This window comes from Sinocyclocheilus grahami, unplaced genomic scaffold (assembly GCF_001515645.1).
Source record: "Sinocyclocheilus grahami isolate Dianchi unplaced genomic scaffold, SAMN03320097.WGS_v1.1 scaffold1687.1, whole genome shotgun sequence".
Classification (NCBI taxonomy): Eukaryota; Metazoa; Chordata; class Actinopteri; order Cypriniformes; family Cyprinidae; genus Sinocyclocheilus; species Sinocyclocheilus grahami.
Genome location: NW_015506866.1, coordinates 12,927 through 32,696, shown reverse-complemented (window position 1 = coordinate 32,696; position 19,770 = coordinate 12,927). Strand labels below are relative to the sequence as shown.

At 34.5% G+C, this 19,770-nt stretch overlaps 2 protein-coding genes across 2 annotated transcripts in view; both read right to left on the bottom strand.

The window, feature by feature from the left end:
* Window positions 1-482: 482 nt before the first annotated feature.
* On the bottom strand, window positions 483-1,559 carry LOC107572048 (myeloid-associated differentiation marker-like protein 2). Its single transcript, XM_016258447.1, has one exon. The coding sequence runs from the start codon at window positions 1,546-1,548 to the stop codon at window positions 631-633; it is 918 nt and encodes a 305-aa protein (XP_016113933.1). The 5' UTR covers window positions 1,549-1,559; the 3' UTR covers window positions 483-630.
* A 4,029-nt stretch (window positions 1,560-5,588) lies between these two features.
* The window catches only part of LOC107572045 (tether containing UBX domain for GLUT4-like), a 15,011-nt gene continuing 829 nt past the window's right edge, over window positions 5,589-19,770 (bottom strand). Inside the window, exons 3-11 of the mRNA XM_016258443.1 lie at window positions 17,981-18,095; window positions 15,237-15,337; window positions 13,399-13,456; window positions 12,845-12,918; window positions 12,293-12,773; window positions 11,540-11,599; window positions 9,512-9,648; window positions 7,142-7,395; window positions 5,589-5,709 (exon numbers count right to left, since the gene is read on the bottom strand). Coding sequence (XP_016113929.1) covers window positions 5,699-5,709; window positions 7,142-7,395; window positions 9,512-9,648; window positions 11,540-11,599; window positions 12,293-12,773; window positions 12,845-12,918; window positions 13,399-13,456; window positions 15,237-15,337; window positions 17,981-18,095 — 1,291 coding nt within the window. The 3' untranslated portion in view covers window positions 5,589-5,698. The remainder of the gene's footprint in view (window positions 5,710-7,141; window positions 7,396-9,511; window positions 9,649-11,539; window positions 11,600-12,292; window positions 12,774-12,844; window positions 12,919-13,398; window positions 13,457-15,236; window positions 15,338-17,980; window positions 18,096-19,770) is intronic.

The window sequence follows — 19,770 nt, the reverse complement described above, 5'->3', positions numbered from 1 at the left end:
AATCAGAACCAAAACAGATGTTTTTAGCAGGTACGAGCTGTAATGGTGCAGCTCTATTCTGGAAAAGGGGGCGGGGAGCAGCAGCTCATTTGCATTTAAAGAGAAAGGCACGAAAAACAGCGTGTTTCTGCTTCCACTCAAAATAGGCATTTTCAAACTGATATAATAAATGATCTGTGGAGTATTTTGAGCTGAAACTTCACACACACATTCTGGGGACACCGGAGGCTTATATTACATATTGTAGAAAGGGGCATAATATGTCTCCTTTAAGTTAAAGCACTAAAATTACTGAAACTACAAATAAATAAAAACTAAAACTCAAATAAAATAAACCTTAATAGTAATATTTAATAATGTTCAAATGACAAAAGTACAACATTTTGACAAACAAAATCACTAAAACTTTAGAGTGAAAATGAAAACTAATAATCAAACCAATTCAAAACATTAATAAAAAAAAGAATGAAATGGCGCTTGGAGCTGGAGCTGTAGTTGCACATCTGATTTGAGTGGCACAGGAATGCTGTACCAGGCCTTGCAGTAGCATGTTCATATCATAAATACAGTAATCCAGCAGTGTGTGATATCAGCAGTGGAGTCGTGAGACAGTCTGCGCGTCATGAATGTTCAGACTCCAGGACGCTGTGACACCGGCCGGCTCCTGTGGGAACAGACGAGGTCGGCGATGTACAGCGCGAGGTTGATGAAGCTCATCACAGCGACGGCGAGCTTCACGTCCCATGAGCACTTGCCCCTCGGGCAGCCCTGCGGCCGCAGCGGAGCACCGTGCTTCCCGTCGAAGCAGACGACGGGCCAAAGCACAGCAGCGCTCACATACAGCAGCACGGCGGCGAACGTGTAGATCACAGCGAGCCGCTCGAACGGCAGCCGCAGGGCCCCGCTCCGGCCCGACACCACCAGCGCCACCAGCAGCACGGCCCCGGACAAACACACGCCGAACACCGCCGCGCAGTACAGTGTCGCCGCGTGCCGCGTGAAATCAGTCCCGCTGGCGAGCATCACGAAAATCACGCATCCTACGAAGATCTGCGCCACCTTCAGGATGCCAGGCGCCGTCGCCATGTAGCTCACACCGCGCCCTGGTTTGGCCCGCGACAGGAACACCTCCGTCCCATACGCGACGCAAGCCGCCCACGAGCACACGCTCACCGTGATCCGAAAGTTTCTGACCTCGCAGTTGTTGTACGGACAGTCATCCGCGCGCACAAAGAACACGGGATACAGGATAGACGCAGTGAGCGTGAGCAGCGCGGCAAGAGACGCACACGTCACCGTCAGGTTGTCCCAGGACACCGGGAGACACACGTGCAGACGGGTCACGTCCAGCACCAGCACGGCCGCGCTGACGGCGAAGCAGCTCGTCCAGACCGCCATGCAGAAGGTCCCGTAGGTGGCGCTGTAACCGGCGCTGTGGATCACTAATGAGACGATGGTGCAGCCCAGCATCAGCTGACACACACGGGCCGCACCTGTGGGAGAAAACACGGCTGAGACGTTCAGATGATGACCAGCGGAGGCGCTCATGACGAGACGCTACACTAGCGCTCGAACGTCTGGGTCACACGTCTCTTCTGCTCAGCAAGGCTGCATTTATTTGATCAAAAATACAAATAAATATATATAATAAAATATTATAATAATAAAATATTATTACTATTATTACTATTATATACTATTATTATTATACTCAATTATTATAATTAATGTTGAAAACAGTATAAAAAAAGAAAAACTGTAAAAAAATAAAACATTAAACATTAAAATATTTAAAAAATGATAATAAAACAAAAATAGCAATCAAATTATAGAAATGTAAAATTAAATTAAATAAATAATTAAAAACAAATCAAAATAAAACAATGACTAGGAAATTTGTTTCTAAAATCATTTAAATCATTTAAAATGAAAACAGATATAACAAAATAAAATGCTTACTAAAAATAAATTAAATCATAAAAATGTCCAATTAAAATAATGAAAATAATTTTAAAATGAACACAAGTAAATAAAACACTCAAAATAAATAACCAAATCACAGAAATTTAAAATGAAGTAAGATAAAAAAATAAAAATAAAACAGACTAGAAATTTAATTCATAAAAATGACAAATTAAAAATATTTTAAAATTAAAATTAATCAAAATAAAACACTTACTAAAAACAATTAAATCAAAAATATGTAAAACTTAAAGAATTTTCAAAGTAAAAACAAAATCAAAATAAAACTTACCTAAATTATATCAATCATAAAAATGCATTATAATATTATAATTTTAAATAAAAAAATAAAAATAATAAAACACAAAAAATAAAAGAACATGGAAATATCAAATTAGAATAAATAATAAAAAACTAAATAAAACTAAATATGTATTAAATCATAAAAAAGGTCAAACTAAAACAAATAAATGACGTTTAAAATCAAAATGAAACACTAAAAGTGATTCATTTTTTCAGGATTCACAGATAAACACAGAAAGTTCAGAAGAACAGCATTTATTTGAAACAGAAATCTTTTGTAACATTATAAATGTCACTTTTGATCAATTGAATGCGTCCTTGCTGAAACAAAGTATTGATTTAAAGTCTCACTGACCCCAAACCTTTGAACACTGGTGTGTGTTATAGATCAGTGTTGGGTTTTGCAGCACTGACTCTTGCTCGTCTGTTGATTGGTTAGGGTTAGGGTTAGCAGGGATTGGGGATTGGTTGTCCGTCTGTCGTCCGTCTGTAGTCTGTCTGTCGTCCGTCTGTCGTCCGTCTGTAGTCCGTCTGTCGTCCGTCTGTAGTCTGTCTGTAGTCCGTCTGTCGTCCGTCTGTCGTCCGTCTGTAGTCCGTCTGTCGTCTGTCTGTCGTCCGTCTGTCGTCCGTCTGTCGTCTGTCTGTCGCTCGAGGCGAGGCTGCTCCTCAGGCCTGCATGAAGTATTTCTGACTCACGATCTGTCAGAAAGCAAACACAGAAAGTCTCACAGAGACGGACAGAAGATGTGTTACACAAGTACCATCAGATCGATTACCTTCTGATCCGACTGCTTCACAGACTCAGTGTTTCAGCAGAATCTGGAAGCAGAATGGGTTCGTCCATGCGGCCAGTCAGTGCGTGGCGGTCCAGAGGAGAGGGTTGACCGTATGTGGGAGCGTCAGAGCAGATATGAGACTGGCATGTGTGTCCACTGTGAAAAGAAACCACAGTTATGCTATATATAACCACACGCAGACACTCGGGATTGTTAGACATGCAGCTGAGGAATGAACCCTAAATATGTGAGACAACTACAGTCACTGCTCTTAAAGGAATAATTCATGCAAAAATGAACATTAGCTGAGAATGTGCTCTGCACCCTGAGTTTGTTTCTTCGTCAGGTTTGGAGAAATGTAGCACTGCATCAGTGTCTCACTGCAAGTGAATGGGTGCCATCAGAACGAGAGCTGATAAAAACATCACAATAATCCACAAGCACTCCAGTCCACATATTTATGTTACGCAAACATTGCAAAGCCATTACATCATTATTGTTCTACAAAGTCATACACACACATTTTGACTAAATAATCATAAATAATGACATTTTTAGCTGAACTTTAGTATCGGCAGCTCCGGTTGAATGTGATTTCATTTTATGTTTTTTTAATAATATAAAAAATAATTAAAATATTAAAAAATTGATTAAAGAAATAATAAATGCATACATACATGAATAAATAATTTTCAAAACCTCCAGTCAAGACATTTTTTTAATCATTAATACATCATTTTGAACTTTTTTTTTTGAGTATAAAACTATTACAAAGTATTTGTATACAAAAAATAAAAAAATTCATAAACTGATCAAATAAAAATTCAAACCCAAAATTCAGACCCCTAGCATAATTTCTAAATACTTTTGAATATACCATTTTTTATATTTTTTCAACTATGAAAAATATGTAATAAATACATAAAATAAAAATAAAAAATACATAATTTTAACCCCCTGGTGAAGCCCCCTAGCATATTTTTTAAAATAATTTCTAAAAAATAATTAAACAAGAAATAGATAGATAAATAAATAAGTAATAGCATGTTTTGTATATTATTTCTTTCGTGAGTCTAAATATTTCTCTGTGCTGAAGTGCAGTGACACACAGACTATAGCTTGATCACAGATCAACACAACATGCTTGAATCATATTACCATTTTTGTCATTTTTATTAATTTTTGGTGTTTTATATAACTTTTTATATAGTATTTTAGTACATCAAGTTTTTAAAAAATATATATTTTATTTTATTTCAGTTAATGCTTATCTTATTTCAAGTATTATTAATTTTTTTTATGATTTTGTTTAATAACCCTGCTGCAAATGACCCTGGTCTGTCTCCTTTGAACAGTATTTTTAACACAACAGCGCCACCAGCTGAAGCATCAGTGTAATCACATGCTGTAGTTCAACATTAGCTCTTCTGTTTGGCTAAAGATTGCTTTATGATGGTGTGAATAACTAGCCTAATCATAAGCTTATATCATATTGGGAATATTATGATGAGAAGATCTGTAAAGTCAACATGAAACAGCATCTGCATCCAGTTTTACTTCCGTAACATGATGTTTCTCTGAATTTAACCGGTTAATGTGGTCATTTAGGAGTTATTATCAGCATTTAGTATCATTTATATACTATTATAGTTTTCATTAATATTTTAAATTAGTATTTTTATGTATATATTTTTTCTTTCAGTTTTCATTTTAATTTGAAAGTTTACATTTTGTTAGTTTTTTATGTCTATATCAATTCTATTAGTTTAGGCTTAGTTAAATTAAACATGAATATTTTAAGATGTTGCCTTGGCGACTAGCTAAAATAAAAGCTTGTTTTTTATTTATTTATTTTGAATGATTTTGTAGTTTGGTGCACTAATGAATTATTCACAATAAGAAAAGAAACACACATTAAGAAAGAAAATGGAGTCTATTATTATGACTTAAAAGTTCATTCAAACCCAAACTTTCATCAGTGTAATTTATATATTATAATAGTATTTATAAACATTTTTAATTAGCTTTAATTTTTATATTTTCAGTTTCATTTTAATTGTAGTTTGAGTTTTTGTTGAATTTTGCTACATGCTTTTGTCATTTTTATTTTTGTACTTATTTTTATTTTTAAATTACTTAGTAGTACTTTAACTTATTTTATTTCAGTTAGTTGCCAAGCAAACATTTCTAATCATTTTAGGTTTTCCATCTAATATTTATATATTTTTTCAGTTTTATTTTATTTAATGAAATTATTTTTAATATTTTTAGTTTTCAATAACAATAGCACCACAGACTATAAATAATGCATTTTAATGTGGAAGAGATCTTTAGTTGAACTTTAGTATCTGTAGCTTCGGTTGAAATTGACTTGCTTTTATATTTGTATAAAAAATAAAAAATAAAGAGAGTACGAAACAAACAAATAAATAAATAAATCATTTTCAACCCCCCTGGTGAAGGTCCCTTAGCTTAAATGTTTTAAAAATAATTTCTTTGAGTATTAAAAAATTTAATAAAGAAATAAAGAGAAGAACTCAACTGGCAGTTATCATCGTGTATTTATTTGATGAAGGTTTGCATGAATTACAGTCAATCTATTGAACTGCTGAATGATGGGAATCTGAACGCTTCCGTCCTCCTGCATCGATCAAACCTCACTTCTTACCTGAAAACACACAGTAGACAACAACAAAAGTTTTTTAAAAATTTGAAAAACTTAATATTTATATGAACATATTTCCTATATTAAACTATGGAAGCCCGTTTTCGCCATGGGATAGAAAAATAAATAAGATAATTGCAACTTGTCACACAATTCAGACTTTTTTTCTCGCTATCCTTAGAAAAAAGTCAGAATTTCAATATAAAGTCAGATTTCGAAATATAAAGTCAGAACTGAGATAAATTCAGAATTTCAAGATATAGTCAGAACTGGAAAATATAAAATCAGAATTTGGATATAAAATCAGAATTGCGAATTATAAAGTCAGAATTTTGAAATAAAGTCAGAATTTCAATATAAAGTCAGAATTGAGATAGAATTTCAAAATAAAGTTAGAATTTCAATATAAAGTCATATTTCGAAATATAAACTCAGAACTTCAAGATATAGTCAGAATTTCAAAAAATAAAGTCAGAATTTCAAAATAAAGTCAGAATTGAGAGAATTTCAAAATAAAGTTAGAATTTCAATATAAAGTCATATTTCGAAATATAAACTCAGAACTGAGATAAATTCAGAATTTCAAGATGTAGTCAGAATTTCAAAAAATAAAGTCAGAATTTCAAAATAAAGTCAGAATTGAGAGAATTTCAAAATAAAGTTAGAATTTCAATATAAAGTCAGAACTGAGATAAATTCAGAATTTCATGATATAAAGTCAGAATTGAACTAGAATTTCAAAATAAAGTTAGAATTTCAATATAAAGTCAGAATTTCGATATAAATTCAGAATTTCAAGATATAAAGTCAGAACTGGAAAAAATATAAATTGAGAATTTGGATATAAAATCAGAATTGCGAATTATAAAGTCAGAATTTCAAAATAAAGTCAGAATTGAAATAGAATTTCAAAATAAAGATAGAATTTCAATATAAAGTCAGATTTCGAAATATAAAGTCAGAACTGAGATAAATTCAGAATTGCGAATTATAAAATCACAATTTCAAAAAATAAAGTCAGAATTTCAAAATAAAGTCAGAATTGAGATAGAATTTCAAAATAAAGTTCGAATTTCGATATAAAGTCAGAATTCGAAATATAAAGTCAGAACTGCAAGATAAATTCAGAATTTTGATATAAAGTAAGAATCGCGAGATACAAATTCACAATTTCAAAATAAAAAGTCAATATAATGAGATGTAAAGTGAGAATTGCGATATAAATATGAATAAACTACATCACATGCAAAACAGTTCTTTTAAATTGTAATCATATTTCACAATATTACTGTTTTTTCAATCAAATAAATGCAGCCTTGGTGAGCAGAAGAGACGGTTTTCAAAAACGTTTGAACAGCAGTGTCAGTACGCTCTCTAGTGGTGTTCGTCTAAAATCAAACATATGAGGAAATATGCAATAAGCTCCTGAACACACCTGGCAGTTTCAGCCATTTTGGCACTTGCCCGGGGTCGGTCTTCACCGGTCTGACCGCTGCTGTCAGCGCGTCACCGCCATCCTCCGTCGCCCCCTGCTGGCCGGAGGAGTCACATGACTCGGGAGCGGGCGGCAGGTCGTCTTCAGAGGGAGCGTGTGAGGAGACGGCAGGAGGAGAGCGCGGCACACAGCTGGAGCACAGGACAGGAACAGGAAGACAGCTTACACAAGACCAGTGCGTCTCTGAGGTCAGAGGTCACGACCTCCTGAGAGGCAGCAGTTCTTACAGACTTCCTGCATCAGTTTAAAGAGGTCCTATTATGCTCTTTTACAAAGTCTTGATTTTGTTTCGGGGGTGTACTAGAACAGGCTCTCATACTAGGTTGTTTGAAAAAACATAATTTTTCACATATTATACATTATTACAACACCTCTCTCCTCAGTCTGGCATGCACGGCTCGAATAGTTCCTGAATCAAATGAAGGCGCGCCTTCTGAAATACGAAATGTGCTGTGATTGGTTAGCTGGAACAGTGTGTGCTGTGATTGGTTAGCTGGGCCGGTGTGTGCTGTGATTGGTTAGCTGGGCCGGTGTGTGCTGTGATTGGTTAGCTGGAACAGTGTGTGTTGTGATCGGTTAGCTGGGCCGGTGTGTGCTGTGATTGGTTAGCTGGGCCGGTGTGTGTTGTGATTGGTTAGCTGGGCCGGTGTGTGCTGTGATTGGTTAGCTGGGCCGGTGTGTGTTGTGATTGGTTAGCTGGGCCGGTGTGGGCTGTGATTGGTTAGCTGGGCCGGTGTGTGCTGTGATTGGTTAGCTGGGCCGGTGTGTGCTGTGATTGGTTAGCTGGGCTAACTTAGCTTATTTATATAATTAGAGCAGTATTTAGAGCAGAAAGCACTGAGATTCTAAATCAGTGTGACCAGTGTAAAACAAACTAAAGCTAAAAATCATTTACTTTAATTGAAGTAAAACTGGAAAACCCCCATAAATATTAGATTTTAAAATGTAAAAAAAAAAACATACAAAAACTTGGAAAAATTAAAATTAGAAATGTTGCCTTAGCAACTAACTGAAATAAAAGTTGAAGCACTAGAATTGCTACAACTTAAACGTAAACTGAAATTAAAATGAAAGTTGACAATATAAAAAAAGCTAAAACAAAATATTAATGAAATCAAATTATTTCATATTATATAAATTATATATTAATAAAATTATTAAATAATACAAAAATTACACTGGGTACGACAGCATTACAATAAATGTAATAGAAATGTTGCCTTAGCAACTAACTGAAATAAAAGTTGAAGCACTAGAATTGCTACAACTTAAACGTAAACTGAAATTAAAATGAAAGTTGACAATATAAAAAAAGCTAAAACAAAATATTAATGAAATCAAATTATTTCATATTATATAAATTATATATTAATAAAATTATTAAATAATACTAAAATTACACTGGGTACGACAGCATTACAATAAATGTAATATGATAAATATAAAAAAAAAAATATATATATATATATATATAGAGATCTATATTATGATAAATTCTTGATCTGTCCCACATTAAGACATCACTGTGAGCTGCCGTGCCGATCCCAGCAGGACAGCATCTACTTTGACGTGTGCGTGTGTGTGTGTGTGTGAGTGTGAGAGTGTTTAATTATATATTTTATTTCAGTTAATATTTATTTTATTTCAAGGCGAAGCATGTTTATTTATACAGCACATTTCATATTCAAAGTGCTTTACAGAAAAGTTATTAAACAAGTTTCATAAGAAATGAAAAACAGTAAAAATTAGAAAAAATATCAAATTAGGTAAAATGAAATAAGATTAGAATAAAAATGATTAAAACTTAATTTAAAATGTATTAAAACAGTTAAGAGTAAAAAAGAGTGATGTTATTTTTAATGGTTTTAACCCAGATTCAGAGAAGGACTAAATAATAAAAAACAAGTTCTTATTACGTTTTAGTATTTACTTATATTTATTCATTATTATTATTATTTATATACTATTATAGTATTTATTAATATTTTGAATTAGTTTATTTCATATTTTAAATTTTTATTTTTAGCAATTTTGGATGTGTGTTTGACATTTTGTTTTAAATATTTATATTTAGCTTTAATTTATATCTATTTCAGTTTGAAAAAAATATTTTATTTAATTTAGTTGCCAAGGCAACAAGTAGCCAAGTTTAAGTTAAATTCACATTGAATATTTATACTTTATTTTATTTCAGCTTTACTTCAATTTATAAAACATATACTTTTATAGTTTTAGTTAACAATAACACCATGGCCGCTTCACACGTCAATCACACACTGTCGTCCTATCAAATGTGTCGTACTTTCTCACCTCACGCTCTTCAGCTGCGCGAATCTCTTCCGCACGTCGTCCATGGTGACCTCAAAAAACTCGTCAGGAAGCTCTGCGTCGTCATGGCGACGGGCTCCGGAGTCCAGATGGAAGATCAGCGGTTCCCTGTCAACCGGCTGCACAAACACACGATTCACTGATTCATCATGATTCACTGATTCATCACGGGTCACAGATTCATCACGAGTCACAGATTCATCACGAGTCACTGATTCATCACGAGTCACTGATTCATCACCACAAGTCACTGATTCATCACGAGTCACTGATTCATCACCACGAGTCACTGATTCATCACCATCGCGTGGCACTGCTTCATCGCGTGGCACTGCTTCATCGCGTGGCACTGCTTCATCGCGTGGCACTGCTTCATCGCGTGGCACTGCTTCATCGCGTGGCACTGCTTCATCGCGTGGCACTGCTTCATCGCGTGGCACTGCTTCATCGCGTGGCACTGCTTCATCGCGTGGCACTGATTCATCACGAGTGAGTCACTCTCTTGATTCATTATTAGCTGAACTGTAGGGAATTGTATAAATATGTTTTACAAATAATATAAAGTGTCTATCGATGGAGATTATGCTGTATCGTGTGTCTCTGTATGCAAATATGTGACCCTGGAGCATAAAACCAGTCTTACGTGTCAAATTTTCTGAAATTGAGATTTATACATCACCTGAAAGCTGAATAAATAATATTTCCATTGATGTATGGTTTGTTAGGATAGGACCATATTTGGCTGAGATACAACTATTTGAAAATCTGGAATCTGAGGGTGCAAAAAAATCTAAATATTGAGAAAATCATCTTTAAAGTTGTCCAAATGAAGTTCTTAGCAATGCATATTACTAATCAAACATTAAGTTTTGATATATTTACGGTAGGACATTTACAAAATATCTTCATGGAACATGATCTTTACTTAATATCCTAATGATTTTTGGCATAAAAGAGAAATGTATAATTGTGACCCATACAATGTATTGTTGGCTATTGCTACAAATATCCCCCAGCGACTTAACACTGCTTTTGTGCTGCAGGGACACATATAGCTACACAACTGCTTAACTTTAGATGTTAGAGTGATAAAGACAGACGCATGAATGAGAAAATAAAACAGAACATGCTTGGAAAAAAACAACAACAAAAAAAGTGTTATTTAGTGCAAGTTGCTGCATTTCTAATTTTCGTTTAGTATTTTAACTTTAACCCTAAGCATAAAAATAGCCCCACCTACTGATTAACATATGATTTGCATACAGGTTGACTTTGAAAATGAAACAAATTTCAGGGAAGGACTAAATAAAAAACAAAATGACAAACAACAGTCCTAATTATTATTTAGTATTTACTTATTTTTATTATTATTATTTATATACTATTATAGTATTTATTAATATTCTGAATTAGTTTATTTTATATTTTAAATTTTTTATAAAAAAAATTTATTTATGTTTTAGTAATTTACTGTGCTTTTGGCATTTTTTTTTAAAATATTTCTATGTAGCTTTAATTTATATCTATATGAAACAAATGCAAATTGTGTAAAAACGAAGAAAAAAAAAGCAAATTAAAAAGAAAAATGTGCTTCTTCACTTTATTATATTGACAGCCTTGCATTAAAACTGTAGTGAAAATGAAATTTGAATTTCTATGAAATGAATTTTTATCATTTAAACAATTTATTTAAAACGGGCAGAAAATGCCTTCTACAGAAAGCTATTATTAAATAGACCAACTATACATTTAATTTGTATCTTTTTTATATTGTATTTTTCCGAATGTTTATTTGCATTTTTGTGCACATTTTTAATAACAGAGATAAAATAAAACAACAAAAATATACTGTTTGCAATATAAAAATTTATTATACTGTGATTTATATCATTATCATGAATAAGGGTTTGGTCACATCGCCCAGCCTTAATATAAAATAATACATAACTAAAAAAATGCAGAGATCTGACATATAGACGCAATATCATAAGAAAGACCGTGTGTTTTTACCTCCAGATATTTGTCTGTTTCCTCTTCGTCCCTCATCGCTTGTTTGGCGCTGACTGATCTCTGATCAAACACATTCACAAACACTTTAGCTTGAGAGAGAGACATCTGAGTGACGACTAGAGAGCGACAGAGCAGAACAACACCCGCAAACAAACACTAAACCTGTGAGAAGAAGCAGATTTTCCATGAAAAAGACGTTCAAAAGTTTGGAATGATTAGGATTTTGTTTCTGAAAGAGTCTCTTCTGCTCAGCACGGCTGCATTTATTTGATTAAAAATATAGTAAAAATTGTGAAATATTATTATAATTTCAAACAGCTGTTTTCAATGTGAATATCTGTTAAACTGTAATTTATTCCTGTGATGCGCAGCTGATTATTAGATACATTTCTGATTATTATCAATGTTGAAAACAGTTGTGCTGCACAATATTTGAATGCATATTATACTGATTTCTGAAGATCATGTGACACTGAAGACTGGAGGAATGATGCTGAAAATACAGCTGCGCATCACAGAAATACATTACAGTTTAACAGATACTCACATAGAACACAGCTGTTTTACATTATAATAATATTTCACAATTTTTACTATATTTTTAATCAAATAAATGCAGCCTTGCTGAGCAGAAGAGACTTATTTTTAAAACATAAAAAATCTTAATGATTCCAAACTTTATTCCTGTAATGAAAAAGCCAAAAAAAACAAAAAAAGTGTGAGAGCAAATGAAGAAACATCAAGTGAACAGACCTTGATCTCACGGCTGGGTTTGGGTTTCTTGGCTTTCGGTGGGCTGCCAGACACACATGACGACCATGACGTGGACATCTTCAGTCCAGCAGTTCCTCCCAGACGCTGTCCGCTTCCCGAAAATGGAACAAAGTCAGTGGGCGTGGCTGAGGGGGCGGAGCCATGGCACTGTTGGGACGTCCCGGGTCGCTCGTCGTCCTCTTGTGGCATTAGTTTGGACGGCGGCTGGTCAGATTTGGGCCGCACTACCTGCTCTTGGCTCGTCTTCGGCTCCTCCTCTTCCTGTTTGACAGGATGATGGTTCAGCAGCGCCGCGACCTCAGTGGGAGGAGCCGGGGTTTCCATGGGAACAGGGGCGGGCTTCTCGGGTGGTTCTGGAGGCGGCTGTGATACGGTTGTCTTGGCAACAGCATCCGTTGGCATAGCGACCGCATCCACAGATACACCAGGACACGAGGAGTCAGAGCCTTTCAGCACATAACTAATGAACAGAAACGCCATCGTTATCATCATCATAATCATGTGATGTTACCGCTGAGACGAACAGCTCACCGTATGATAGCACTTCCTCCGGTGAGACCCAGAGACTTCAGAGTCGTCTTCTTCAGCGCATCCTCACCGCTGACCTACACAACGACAACAAGACATATAATCCACAGGATATTAATGAGAAAAGCATCCATGGAACGTTTCTGGTTCGTTTCATCATCCAGATTAAGAGAACAACATATTTTGTATTCGAAAAAAATAATAATAATAATAATTCAATAAATTATCCATCCCTTTTGTGTTATGCACCAACATGTTAGATTTATATGCAATCTATCATAAAAAAAGTGCACTTTGTTAAAAGTTTTGAGACAATTTGGAAAAGAGAATGTTCAAAAAATCTTTGTAAATATGTATAACTTCTTATGAACTTCTTCAGAGTTTCTGCAGGTTTGATGAAGGCTAATTTAAGAGCTTTTTAAGACCCGCAGAAACCTGTTCTTGGAATGTATCTTAACTTCTTTCTTCAGAAGATCCGCAGGAACGAGTGATAAGTCAGTAAATGAAGTCATTGTGATTTGATGTTGAGTTTAATAGAGATCAAGCGCTGGTCTCACCTCGTCTCGCATGTAAACACACACTGGTGTGGGTCCAGACGCGTCCAGATCAGACGTCCTGTGAGGAGGAAACATCAAAATATCTGTCAGGAGGAGAACAAACACTGGACTCTGATCTGTGCATCCGCTGGATGACATGCAGCAACACAAACACGTGTCTAATATACTGTATATACACGGAGTTCCTGGATTGAGACCCGCAGGGCTAGTTTTTCCCCATGTTTAAGGAAAAACAGCGGTGGATTTTTAAGGGAATCTCACTGCAGTGGAATCAGTTCTGTAAGAGCAGGGGGCGTGGCCAGTAAGGAAAGGGGAGGGGTCTGTTGTAGCAGTGGGAGGAGCCTGTGAGAACATGAGCGGCATTCAAAATCTGTTTAATATATATGTGTGACCCTGGAGCACAAAACCAGTCATAAGGGTCAATTTTTCGAAATTGAGATGTATACATCATCTGAAGCTGAATAAATAAGCTTTCCATTGATGTATGGTTTGTTAGGATCGGACAATATTTGAAAATCTGGAATCTGAGGGTGCAAAAAAATCTAAATATTGAGAAAATCATCTTTAAAGTTGTCCAAATGAAGTTCTTAACAATGCATATTACTAATCAAACATTAAGTTTTGATATATTTACGGTAGGACATTTACTAAATATCTTCATGGAACATGATCTTTACTTAATATCCTAATGATTTTTGTCATAAAAGAGAAATGTATAATTGTGACCCATACAATGTATTGTTGGCTATTGCTACAAATATCCCCCAGCGACTCAACACTGCTTTTGTGCTGCAGGGACACATATTCACATTCCGGGATTCTATTTCGACCCCAAAAAATTGTTATTTAATAACATAGTCATAACTTAATATTTGTCAAATAAAACCATATTGTATCTGATCAGCAACTTCATATTAATGACTGAATGTGAAAAATTTTTTGTGTTTGTTAATTGTTTTTACCATGTTAATGCATTAACTGTGCATTTACATTAATAAACAAAAAAGGTAGAAATTCTTTGAAATTTCAAATTACACATAAACCAGAAATTTTATTTGAATATATAATTGCATGAAATTTATAAGAACACATAATCTGAGAATTACCAGTATTAACCCCATTTGAATGAAAACAAAAACAACAACAATTTATTAAAAATTTTGGAATTTAATTCCTTTGAATTTATAACTCGATTGTTCAAAAACAGTCCAAATTTATGAAACTTACATATTTATTTTTAACAAAAGATCAAAACAACAAAAATATTACTCTGAAAAGTTTTCAAACAAAATAAATTAACTTTACTTGCATAAACTTTCACTTTCAGATGAAAAAATTATATATTTTTCATGCTGCGGGGGTTCATCAATAGGCGACATATTCAAGTTTATCAACAAAATTCAGTCCCAAAAGTGTGTGAGACACGGGGAAAAGGCTAAATGTATTTTACAAAGGTTTTTTGACACTAATATAACTTCACAGATCATTTTACAGAAAGTATTTTCACATCTAACGGCACTCCATACATACCCAGGTCAAAAATGACCCGAACATGACATTTTAAAAAAATGGTTATATCTCTGAAAACATAATTGCAAAAAATCTGAAAAAAATAAATGATGTGTATTTTGAGTGTCTTAAATCATTTGCAAAGTTTCGTTTGCTTACTAAAAACGATGCATTTTTTAGAAATGTTTATGCATTATGAGGGTTCGAGAGTTATGCAGCGCTCATAAAACAGCCCTCGAGTCTCACAGTTCACACGATCACAGCGCGGAACGTGATTCAGCTGGAGAGGAATGTGTTTTATTTCAATCAACAGAGACAGAACAACACACCTGGTCTGAGGAAAGTGTGCCAGTAGATCCCATAACGACTGTCCACTCGAGAAAGAGCCTTGAAGACGAGAGCCGTCCTCCATCTGCAGCGCGATCCGCACCTGAACCAACAGAGAGAAATTAAAATAAAAAACTATTAATAAGACACACTAAGGCTGCGTTAATTTGATCGAAAATACAGTAAAAATTCAGAAATATTATTATAATGTAAAACAGCTGTTTTCTATGTGAATCTCTGTTAAACTGTGATGTATTTCTGTGATGCGCAGCTGTATTTTCAGCATCATTCCTCCAGTCTTCAGTGTCACATGATCTTCAGAAATCAGTATAATATGCTGATCTGCTGCTCGAGAAACATTTCTGATTATTATCAATGTTGAACACAGTCGTGCTGCACAATATTTTTGTGGAAACCGTGATAGATGTTATTTTTCAGGATTCACAGATGAATAGAAAGTTCAGAAGAACAGCGTTTATTTGAAATAGAAATAGTTTGTAACATTCTAAATGTCTTTACTGGCACTTTTGATACATTTAATGCATCCTTGATGAATAAAAGTATTAATTTTTTTTTATCATACTGACCCCAAACTTTTGAACGGAGGTGTATATATAATGTATATTTACTATACATAGCATAATAGTAATTTATATACTACTATATATATATATATATATTTTTTTTTTAATTAGCGTTTATTTTTTCTATTTTCAGTTTTCATTTTCAGATCTGCTTTGTTTGCAGCTGAAACTGAACTTGTTTCGTAATGAATGAACTTTATGAAGTCATTGAACCGAATCTGAATTAAAATTGAATTAAATGGATCTGAACAATGGCTTGTCTTTTTTAGAGCTGAACTACTTTTTTTTTTTATAATGATTGAACTTTAGAACATTCACTGAACCGAATCTGAATCAACACTGAACTGAATAGAGTTGAATAATGACCAAGCGGCAACCACCCGCTCTCTCTCGTGAAGCCAACAAGGAAGTGACTTAAACTGTAATTCATCAACTGGCCACTAGCGGCTGGCACCTATAGACTCCCCATGTTAAAATGCCCAACTTTACAGCAGAAAAAAACATGTTTACAGCCTGGTTCAAAAAATTATTTTGGTCTATATATCTAATTTTGCCCTTCATGACGACTGTGAGGGGGGTGCATTTTTTAATAACTCATCTGTTTAAATTATATTAAGCCTTAAAGTTCTGCATAATTAAGGGCGTGGCCACTTGAGTGACAGCTGGATTGACCGCTGAACTTGGCATCTCTGCCGTGTTTCTGCTTTTGTTTTATTCAGTCTATGGGTTATTTTCGTGATTATTTCTTAAAAGTATCAAATAAAATGTCTTGTTGTGCGGTTAATTGTACTAACAGACCGTCCAAGTCTGGGATCCATTTCTTCAGGTGAGTGATATTGTAATGTAATTTTATTTATTTATTCTTTATAATTTTATTCAAAACTCTACTACACTCCAGAATCCAACAGACTGTGATTAGCTGTAACGTTAGGCCTGTAATTACGTTACTCGTTAAGCATTTTCCTCCCATAGAAAACCGTTAGGCTATAAGAAATGATTTAATGAATTAAAACAGTTTTTAAAAGACAAAACTCAGTGAGAGCATGATTAATAAATCATACTATGTACAGACAAGCATTGTTTTAATGCATTAAGCCATGTAAGCGTTTTCCTTATAACGGTTTTTATCAGTTATTCAGTCGAGCTGTCCTGTTCTAGTCGACTGCAAGTCTGGGAAATCTAGTCTAGTTTTAGTCAATTAAACTCATTTTAGTCAAGCTGCATGATGGTTAAACTGATAATCACTATTATTTTGCTCAAAATTGCTGATCATTTGAGAAATTACATCAGAACTATTGCACTCGGTTTTATTTTCAATCATTTTTTGTGTGTTTTTGTCATTTTAATTTTACTAACCATTTTTGAATTAAACTACATGAAAATGATACATTTTTCTTGAATTAAAATAAGCTTAATTTTTAGTAAGAAAAAAGTTTTTAGTTTTATTTGACTATAATCACTCTGTTTCAAAGCATTAATTATTAAAAAAAAAAAAAAGAGACGTGACATGTGGCCAAGTATGGTGACCCATACTCAGAATTAGTGCTCTGCATTTACCCATCCAAAGTGCACACACACAGCAGTGAACACACACACACCGTGAACACACTCCCGGAGCAGTGGGCAGCCATTTATGCTGCGGCGCCCGGGGAGCAGTTGGGGGTTCAGTGCCTTGCTCAAGGGCACCTCAGTCGTGGTATTGAAGGTGGAAGAGAGAGCTGTACATTCACTCCCCCCACCTACAATCCCTGCCGGTACGAGACTCGAACCCACAACCTTTGGGTTAAGAGTCCGACTCTCTAACCATTAGGCCACGACTTATCACACTACAATCTTTTTTTTTTTATTGCCGAGAGAGTACTTTATACTCTAAAACTACTTGATCAATGACATTTTAAAAAACTATTTATTTTCTCAATGAAAAATAAATATTGCTGGTCTTACTGTGAGTATTTCACTGATGCACATTGTTCAAAAGAAAACGAGTTTCATAAAAACATGCACTGCCTCTGACTAAGGACACACATATGAAAATTAATATATTAGCCAATAAAATCAATTTTCAGCTGTTATTCCGTGTCAGTTCTGGCTAAACCAGCCAAACTAAATCAATTAATTTGATTTGACACACAGACAGTGGTGTTAATTATGCAGACACACACCGCGCTCTCAGCTCCCGTCTGCGGCCGAGAACACACCACCATCTCCAGCTTGGCATTATTCGGCAGACTAGCAAAACGCCACTGCAGAGACAAATCTAGAACGAGCCTCTGAAACCTGCAGACAAAGAGAGACAGAGACAATGAGCTTTTTTGACATTGACAGAGACAATGAGTGTGCACACAAACACACTCACTTACACACACACACTCACTTACACACACACACACACACTCACACTCACACTCTCTCACACACACACACACACACACACTCTCTCTCACACACACACACACGCGCACACACACCCTCTCCCCCACACACACCCTCACGCACACACACACACACACACACACACACACACACTCCCACGCGCGCACACTCTCTCTCTCTCTCACACACACACACACACTCACACAAAGTCAGTCACATGTGTTGATGAATTCATGTTTATTATTATGTTATAAGTTCTATATTTGAATATGTATGTGTATGCATATATATATATATATATATATACAGTATACACACTTATATTATATATTAATTTAGATATATTTATGGACAACTGTATATAATTATATAAATAAAAATTATAAATATATGTATTATATATTATACATCTAATTTTCTAAAATTGTTTTATATATACACAATTGTATATAATTATATATAGAAATATTATGCATAATTTATGCATACATATGTATATAAAATAACTAATTATACGCAGTATATTTGTTTGTTTGTTTTATATATATATATATATATATATATATATATATATATATATATTTAGATACACATAATTGGGACAGAATAAAGCAAACAAGTATTCTAAGTATATACTGGACTTGTGTAAAAGAAAGATCAGTGTCAGGTCTGATTTAGATAATATTTTACTCCGTAAAATACTAATACAAACTAGGAATGCACAATATTTGATTTCTTTGCTTCAGTTTATCAGTATAGGCTGATATTGGGTATTTATTGGCAAGTGTTGGACACTTACCTGTGGACCGTTATTTAGGACTATTCAAAACGAGTTTAAACCCAATTTATAAAAACCCAAAACAATATTAACCCAATTTACATTCACACAATACATGGTCCTCATGTCAAGCAGCTTAAAACACCTGGGCTTCTGCTGGACAGCACTGCTTATGTGGTCATGGAAATGCATAAGCTGTTCTTACATGCACACGTTTACAGACGCAGTACATAAACCTGAATGCTGTTTTCTTGTATTAAGAAATGCTGCTGTGTGAATTAAAGAAACAGTTCACCCAAAAATGAAACAAAAAATACTTTCATGTGTGAAGGCCTGATATACTTTCATTCTTCGCTTATGGGTAAAAAGGTCAATATAAGCAAGCAGCGGTTAACTTTTAGCAAACATCCTGACACTGCCGAGAGCAAAGTTTAGATGCATGTGTAAATATATGCTGCATGCTTTCCTCTCAGTAACAAAACAAACAACAAAAATGGCAGCATGGGAAAACAGCAGTTAAGAAAGCATCTGATCATAGCAATGTGGATGTTTGCATGAGCTCTGCAATCGGTGCTACAGTAAAATCACTTCACATCATATTTTTATAACGCTTTATGCAGAAGACTGCTTTAAAGCAAGCAGCTTTACAGTATTAAACATGGAAGAAAAAGTGTCAGTGTTGCATTTGGTTAGAATTACAACTTGATTCTCTGCTATAAAGCAGCTCTATATGTAAATCAATAATGTATAGAAAACTCAATATTTTAAAGGGGTCCTATTATGCTCTTTTACAAAGCTCTT